Genomic DNA, 8,738 nt, shown 5'->3' on the forward strand with positions numbered 1-8,738 from the left:
CGAGAGCGACTTTTGGAACACTTTGCTTCTTCCCTTTCGTTTTCTGAAGGAAGCCTTAGCAGTTTTTCGTCCTTCTGCCTGTGTGCTTTCATTTTCCGAGGAAGACGAGGCGCTTAAGGCGCCTATATCATCACTTGTAGAGATCCCTGTTCTTTTCGGTGCTCTGTGACTCGAAGAGGGGTCAACAAAGGATGAGGTAGAGTAAAGGCGTGGATTGATGTCTCCTGCTTCGAGCTCCCTCGCAAATTGAGCAGCTCGGTCTCTCTGCCTTCTAAATGTCGCTGTGTGTTTTTGACGTTGCATTGGGCAATGGCCCCCTTTGTAGGTTCCACTTTCATGCATTTCTAATTTCGATTTCAGCAGAGCACATTCGACAATATGTTCTTCGGCTACTGTGGCCAGCGACTTATTTTTGGCACCTCTTGTGGCATTACGCGAGTGGCCTGCCTCTGCCATATTGGTATTAGGCGTGTCTGCACTCTTAAAGGCGCAGAATACATGCATTCGTCTTCTGAACCAAAATTTGTTGAACCAGGATTTAATATGGCCTCGTTTTTCTGTTTTTTTGTCCGTCCAGTCAATTAGTTTTCTTCTGTTTGCCTCAAATGCGCCAGGGGTAGGTGCGATATATATTTCGTGCAACATCTTTCTGAAAGTTAATGTAGAGCCAGAGCTCCAATCTCTCCTTTCTTGCTTGTGACCACAGTCGTAGAAGTGATTTTCACATGACTTTGCTCTGTCCACTGCACCGGGCTTAAGCATTCTACGGATGCTCTCTCTATTTCCTCCATGCTCGCACTGTAAATTCAAAAGATCTGTTTCAGCCCTTAAGTGCTGATTTAGCTCTTTGGGCCCTGGGGCTGATTTGACCCCTCGAGGGGCCATTTTGTCAATTTGGTCTATATCGACCCCAATAAAAACCCTTTCTGCCCCACCAAAAACTGATTTGGCCCACGGTGTACAATAATTCAGCCCCTTGGTGCGTATCAGCCCCTATCACTAGAGCCATTTTGACTCAAACTGGTAGACCTATTTCCGTTCAAGTCTAGTTGGCTCCAATTTAGGGCCGTCTAAGCTCCTATTAATGGAGCCGTTTTGCTTCCACCAAAAATGCCCAACTAGTAAAGCCATTTTGACCCTGACTAATATAACCATTTCCATTTTAGCCAAGATGGGCCCAATTAAGAATAGGTTCTGCTCTTATTCATAGTGCCTTTTGAATTACTGAAATGTAATGTCAATCAAAAAGTGACCGGGAGAAACACAAGCCTTCTTTGAACATGTATTTAATTTTGTTGAAAAATTTATTTTATAATTTCCACCTCTCACTTATGGTGCTTGATTACCGTTATAGTTAGCTACATGAGTTAAAGAGCCATTGAGATACATGTAATGCTACAGAAAGGTTTAGATTCCCAAGCAACCAGTTAAACAATTAATCAATCTATCTATCTATCATTCTGTCACTCACTCAATCAGTCAATTAATCAGCTTTATTTCCGTGAAACGTGACCAGACGGTCATTTCGCAATCGGCTTTGCAGACCTTTGCAATCATCTAATTAAAATGTCTTCCTGGAAGTCTGCCACAGGGTTATCTTTATTCTTATGTTGCCTTACATGTGATCCTGAGAGGGGTAGTCCCAGAAAAAAAATTTGATGGGGATGTGCGGTGAGCTTCTTGAAACCCTCACCCTATTTCAGATCCAACCCAAAATTTGATGGCCTAGCTCAGACCCCTAAAGTCCGTTACGATACGTACAAGTACACGGTTCTCGATGTTGGTAGTCTTAATTGTAATGATAAAGAAGTACTTTCTTCTAAAAACACTCCCAGATTGAACAAACCATACTCTATTTCAAACCAGAATGGCTCAAAAAACATACCCTTTGGTGCCGCACATACCTATATAGCCCATGTAAGGGAGTACCCCCCGAAATGTTTTGTGTGAGTATCGGGTAACCGAACTATTCAGTAGGTCATCCAAGGTCGCTATGTTGAAGGGCGCTTTCAAGGTTTTATTTCAGACCCCCTAAAGCCCGGCACGTGACAAGCCGTTGCGGAACGTACACGATTTTGATGGTCTAAATACAACGAATAAGAACTAGTTTCTTCAAAAAACAATCCCATTTCAAGACCAGAGTGCACAAACCATACTCTATTTCAAACCAGAATGGCTCAAAAACTATACCCTTTGGCGCCGATTATGCCTATATAGGCCATATAAGGGAATACCTCCGGGTTAAGTGGACACCAAATTGACAGTAACTATTGGGTTATTCAAGGTCGCTATGCTGCATGGTGCTTTTGACTACAAATGGGAAATGATCGACAGCCACAATAGGTTGTCCAATAGAAGCAAAGATAGTTGTAGTCGTAAACCTCTCATTGGTGCATGCCCATGATTTTGTACTCCAACCTGCCTTTTGTCCATTTGTGGTAGAAAGGCTGCATCTCTCCTAGCGCCCTTTCATTCGCCGTGCTTATGATCAAGGAAGCATACAGTGAACGCTTAAAGATGTAGTACTTTGCCAAATCGTTTTTTTAAGATAAAGTCAAGTCATGGCTGGAGGCAAACGGGTTTTCAACAGCAACCATCGAAAGGATATCTACTCCCCCCCCCCCCCCCATCCCCCCTGGATGGGATGCTAGTTCATCGCAGTGTTGTCCCCAACAGTAAATTGGCCGGAAGTATTTCTACTACCCCCTGGATGGGATGCTAGTTCTATACAGGTTGAAAGATTCATCGGGAGGGGGGGGGGGGGGTGGGTGGTGGAAAACAAGGGAGGGGGCATTTCTTTTTTTAAATTTCTTTAGGGATCCGAAGGCGGGATCCTAACTGCGGGATCCTAACTGCGATCCTAACTGCGATCCTAACTGTTGAAATAGCTAGCCTCACGGGCTCCGCCGTTTCAAAAGTGAAATTACTTGATCTCGCGAAATTCGTCATGTAGGCCAAATTCAAGTGTGCTACCCCAAAATCGCCCAGTAAGCGAGTAATTTTATTAACCTTCTGTCCTCCGAATTGGAGAAATTTGGATGATACCATGTACCATAGTTAGAGGGCCGGATAGGGTTGAGAGTTTTAACAAAAACAAACTTCCCCCGTACGACTGGCAGTAATTGTTATTTCCGCTAATGTATAAAAAATACACAGCATTTACATTGTTGTTCCTTAGTTCTAGCTAACTCTTACAGGTCTTGGCTTCGGAGAACTCTTCCATCGACTCAATTTTGACCTTCGCTGGATACAGAGTGAACTATTTGTGGCCACTGAAAAAATATTAAAGTCAACAAATGTAATCAAAATATAGCCATTGAAATATGGCTGTCCCCACGGTTAACATCCTAAAGCCAAGGCGATTCAAAGTCGTGTTCGTGAACAGAATAAATAATTGTTATCCCAGTTACGTAACAAAAGCACGTCATCTCGATCGCGTATTGACCAAACAGGGCACGCACGGTCCAGAATCAGAACTACTAGAAACGAGTGATCGCAAACGATCGAAAAAGCAAATCGTCTCAAATGCACGTGCTTTGCGATGATGCAATTTGTTTTCGCCCGGCCAAAAAAACCCACTCTAGTCTGCAATAGGACTCTATTCCGTCTTTTATCGAATGCAATCAGAGTGAAAAATTAAACCAGTTCAAAGAACACCCCAAAACGTCGCCGAAAACAACAAAAGAAGCCACCAAAAAGAACAAAAATGACGTACCATGTGGACACGAAAGCGGGGTCAAAACATCCTGGAAAAACTTAGAGGGGTGGCCAATTTGCAATCTTCACAAAAAATCTCGTTTTTTTGGCTGCAGACAGGTCGGAACGAAATTAAGTTATTATATAACTTATAAGTTTACCGAAACTGGAGCCGTCACGCAACGTGTCATCAAAGGTCATCAAATCGGAATTCAGTAGACGGAACCTCAACTTGCTAACAATAAAGCAAGGAAATCAATTCATCCACAGAACAATAGTGGACTTTGTAACTTTGTTATATCCGTCTGTAAAACTTCAGCCGTTCACATAAAGATAATGATTTCAGCGACAGAAAGCTATTATCACAGACGCAGTCTTTCATTACTGCTAAGAATGAGTGTATGTAAAAAAGCAACAAACAAACAAACAAATGTGTCAACACGAAGCCATTTTTAAGCTGTGAATTTGTTCTCAGCCGAAAAATCTGTTGTTCCTTACAGCTGTCCTCCATCGGGTCACCATATTTCGCAATCGTGCGTGACAGTATTAGTCTCCCGCCATTCCTCTGAGCTGGAGATGGATCCGCGAGGAAACACATCGATGCGAACCGTAGTACTTATAGTTAGATTCAAAACTAGCTGCATAACAGCAGGAACTTGTTTCAACCCGTTCTACAATGTCCATATCTCACAGAAGTTCTAGCGACTGCTGGAAGTGAGGAAAACGAGATCGATACGAAAAAAGCAGGGTAAAGGAAAACAGTGAAGTGAACTCTTGTTCACTTACGAGACAACAGTATTCTGTTTTAACAAACATTTTAAAGTTACATACTATTGTGTTCTTTTTCTTTACTCCGTATTTTAGAATTTTTATTAATTCTTTCATCAATTGACTGTTAAAGACTGCAGTTTAGAAAGTGAAAAGCGATCTTTTAATCGACATCACATACACATTAGTTTCCGTCCTATCGATCTGACCCGATCAGCCACTAGCCGTCGAGGCGTTGAGCACAGAAGAAAGCCAGACAATATAGAGAGTTATAGCTTTCTAAAAGGCTGGTTTTCACTTTATGACTACAAAACTTTGCAATTATGACGCTGTTGTCGTTTTTTAAGTCTCAGCTTGTGTGAAATTTCGATGTCGCTGGGGATAACTTGGACATCAAAAGTAGCTGCGATCTTTAGGATGACTTCCTCAGTAGACTGGTACGAGTTTTCGAGGACTCCATCGAATTCTAAGCTGTTTTAACCTGCTTGATTTCATGTAGGTCTGGTTTGTCTTGTTCGCTTGAAGAGGTGTCCTCGTTCTTCGTTTCAACCTCACCAGTATCCGCCATGTTTGATCTCTTGGCAGCCGATTTTTCATGGCTCTTCTGTAGATCCACGGTCACCCCTTCTGTTTTTGTTTTGTTTGTTTGTTTGTTTTTGTTTTTGTTTTTGTTTTTTTGGTTTTTTTTTTACCAGGTTGCATCCGAACACTGATTTAGAGATGCAAAATTCCCTCTTATTCTATCGATAAGCACCGTCCTCTTTACCCAAATTATATGATTAAATTCCAGAGACCTTTTCAAAATGGAAATAAAACCTCGATGGGTTCAATATTTTCGAGAGCCGAGTTCATTTGACATTCCAGAAATATACTAGTTTTCATTGTAACATCAGGTAAGAGTGAATGAAATTATCTTCTCTCCTCTGCGCTACTCGATAAACTTAGTTATGTTCACCACCTATGTGGAGAGGAGCAGATTAGTCGAAACAAATGACCACGTTTTTGATCTTAATCATACTTTGACTTTCTTACGTGCTCAACGCCTCGAAAGCTATTGGCTGATCGGGTCAGATCGATAGACCAGCGTGATATAAAGAGTATTGTATGGTAATGCACTTTAAAATATTTGGTAACAAGAAAAGAAAGAATACTTTCAGATTTAATTGTCTTAGGAGTGGACAAGAGACCCCCGCACTGGGGGTCGTCATGGTGTGCCAAGATTCATAGCACTTTCTAATGTGACAATTACGTTGTAGTGATAAACTTTTAAATTCAAGGACATGGTCATGAGACAATGAATGATTTACAATCCTGTATACTTTGGCCACTGTTTAAACGTTCTTCGGTTCTTTTTATGTTGTTTATGGGTGAAGTGAATGCATGATGAAGTGATGGTTACTCTAATATTTGATCATAGCAGTTTGATAGTGCAGTAAACTACAGTGTCCATTGATCAGTAATGTCTGTGCATGACAATAACTATTTTTCTTCCCTTGAGGTTGTTATTATCACGCATATTCCAAGACTAAGAGGTACTTCATCTTTGTTTATAACATATCTTGTCGCTAATCCAAGACCAACCGGATTAATTTCAAGTGCAGCAAATGACTATTGATGATCATCTTCGTGCTCAAGTGAATTTACTGTTGACAAATACGATATGCTTGACTGAGTTGTAGAGAAAGAAAATCTTCTCGATACATCGAGGAAGTCCATCTAGAAACGAAATGGAACCTTTTATCGGATGTTTAGGATAACTTAGATTTCAAAGCCGTTGTCAACAGTATTTGTAATGAATGCTTTAACTTGCTGCCTGCTCGGGCATTACAATGTACCTTGAGTCTTGTCGTGGAAAATGTCGAATTCATAATTTGGTCAACAGCTTGATTGACACAAATGTGATTTTATCTTATTCATCTCGATTAACATTATGAAACATAAGACGAAGTCTTTGCAAACATTAAATTCCTTTTTAGAACGGAAATCATCAATTGCGGCACTTGAAATTAACCCGGATGGTGCTGAATTAACGACAATATGTGTTATCAACAGAGATAAAATAACTCTTCGCTAAGGCATATATATGCAAGATGACAACCATCTCAAGTGTATCACATATTAGAGGAACCATCCCCTAGATTCCCGTTAATTCGGTCACCAACGGGCCACAAAAATCTGGCTGTGTTAACGGGGTGCCCGTATTAAAAGGGTTCTTAAAATGAAAAAAAAAGAAAAAGAAAAAAAAGAAATAATAATAATAATAATAACAATAATAATAATAATAATAATAATAATAATAATAATAAACCAGCTACCGTGACAGAAAACCAAACAGCGACTATACTTTGGGAGATGCCAATCCAAACCAACAAAGAGATAAAAGCAAACAGACCAGACATAGTGGTGAAAGACAAGAAGGAAAGAACCTGTCTGCTTATCGATATGTCCATCCCCACAGAAAGGAACACCCCCTTGAAAACGATGGAAAAACTCACAAAGTACAAAGATCTTGAGATTGAAATCGAGAAAACGTGGGGAATGAAAACAACAACTGTCCCAGTGATCATTGGAGCTTTCGGGCTTGTCAAGAAGGGAACAGAAAACTACATTGGCAAGATCCCAGGCAATATTAGAGGCAGAGCTACAGAAGACCGTCCTCCCAGGAACTGCTCACATACTTAGGAGGACTCTATCCATCAAGTAATCCAGCACTGAGACTTATGAATGCCCTAGGCTCACGGATTGAACTCGGCACCATAAGTTAAAAGCGGCAAGACTTTAATAATAATAATAATAATAATAATAATAATAATAATAATAATAATAATAATAATAATGACTGAGCTTTTGTTCGGGCCAGAATATAGTGCCCATAATAACGAGGTGGCCGTATTAACGGGCTGACCGCAAGGCGAGGGTTCCTACTAGATTTTCTAACGAACATTTAAGTCATTTAATCAGATGTTAAGCTAGCCGATCATGACTTTCTCCTGTTACAAAATATTACGTTATCGTAATTCTCACGATTTCACTTGCGAAAATAGTGGACATCCCTAACCGACTGACTGTTTTACAAGCACTTGGACACCCGTTTACTTCGCGTTCACTTTTCAGGGGAATCGTAAGCCAAGGACCGGGGGTGGGCACTGCCATATATAGGCTACATAGGTATGTGCCGCTGTGAAGGGTATGATTTTCAAGCCGTTTACTCTAGGATAGGATATATAAAACAGAGCGTTTGGGTCTAAAATAGGGTATTATTTTTCACAAAACTGACTAGTTGGTTGAAGATTTTATCTAGACTAAGGAAATCAGGAGCTGCCAGTCTAAAATATAAAAAAATCAAACCGGCAAGTTTAAATTTACGCAAATCAGCCTCAACAGTGTCGATAGATGGAGGGATTTGGGGAGTTTACTCTAGTATAGGGTAGTAAAATTCAGCTGAGCTAGCTCTGGTATAGGCTAAGGGCTCCAGGGTCTCAGCGGCATATCCCCACCCAGAAATTCCCAAAGTACCCCCGGGCCAAGAACACCCAACATTCCAGAAACGCTTCCAGTGTTAACTGTTTGCATTGTAAGATCGAGGGTGACTCAATTATCTTGTTTGTCCTGAAAGCTACTTGATAAACTTATTAGTGTTAACAGCTCTGTGCAGAGCAGTTTAGTCGTAAAAATGACTGCGTTTTTGATGCCATATTTTGACTCTTTCTTAGATAAAACATTTGAAGGTTAACACTAGCTAAATGAAGTGTATCAGTAATATACGTTATTGTAGAGCATTGCAGAAGTTATTAAAGTTATTATTTCATTAAGCTGCATGATAACTTCTAAGAAGGAATGTATCTCTGCTCTAATATTTCAACTCTTCGTGTAACGAAAAAAAAAAACGCTGACCTCTATTTTTTTTTTCCAAATTTTTGCTCCCATGTAAAAACAAAATGATAACTTGATTGATAACAAACCCAGAATATGTCCAAATTAGAGATTATGATTGATTGATTGATTGATTGATCGATTGATTGATTGATATGACGGTGAAAACAGGCACATCTTACATTGTGACAATAACGCCCCGTTAATACTACGTGAAATTATGTTTCTTTTGCAAAGAGAACAAATTTGTCAAAAGAAGCCATTTTTATACCGTTTTTTTTTTTGTGTCAGGCGAGAAATTCCTTTTCTGGTTGACAGCTATCCTTTTTGGACTCATCAAACTTCTCAAGCGTACGTGACGGTGTCATTTTCTCGCCAATTGTCTGACCTACAGATGGCGA

At 40.2% G+C, this 8,738-nt stretch overlaps 1 protein-coding gene across 1 annotated transcript in view; it reads right to left on the minus strand.

Annotated features, from left to right (window-relative positions):
• LOC149113380 (uncharacterized) overlaps positions 1-885 on the minus strand; it is a 3,200-nt gene extending 2,315 nt beyond the window's left edge. The window contains exon 1 of the mRNA XM_089288514.1: positions 1-885. This exon is cut by the window's left edge and continues 21 nt beyond it. Coding sequence (XP_089144640.1) covers positions 1-885 — 885 coding nt within the window.
• Between the last annotated feature and the right edge of the window lie 7,853 nt (positions 886-8,738).

The sequence above is a fragment of the Orbicella faveolata genome, unplaced genomic scaffold, assembly GCF_042242905.1.
Source record: "Orbicella faveolata isolate gen_17 unplaced genomic scaffold, um_ofav_v1 contig_15, whole genome shotgun sequence".
Lineage (NCBI taxonomy): Eukaryota > Metazoa > Cnidaria > Anthozoa > Scleractinia > Merulinidae > Orbicella > Orbicella faveolata.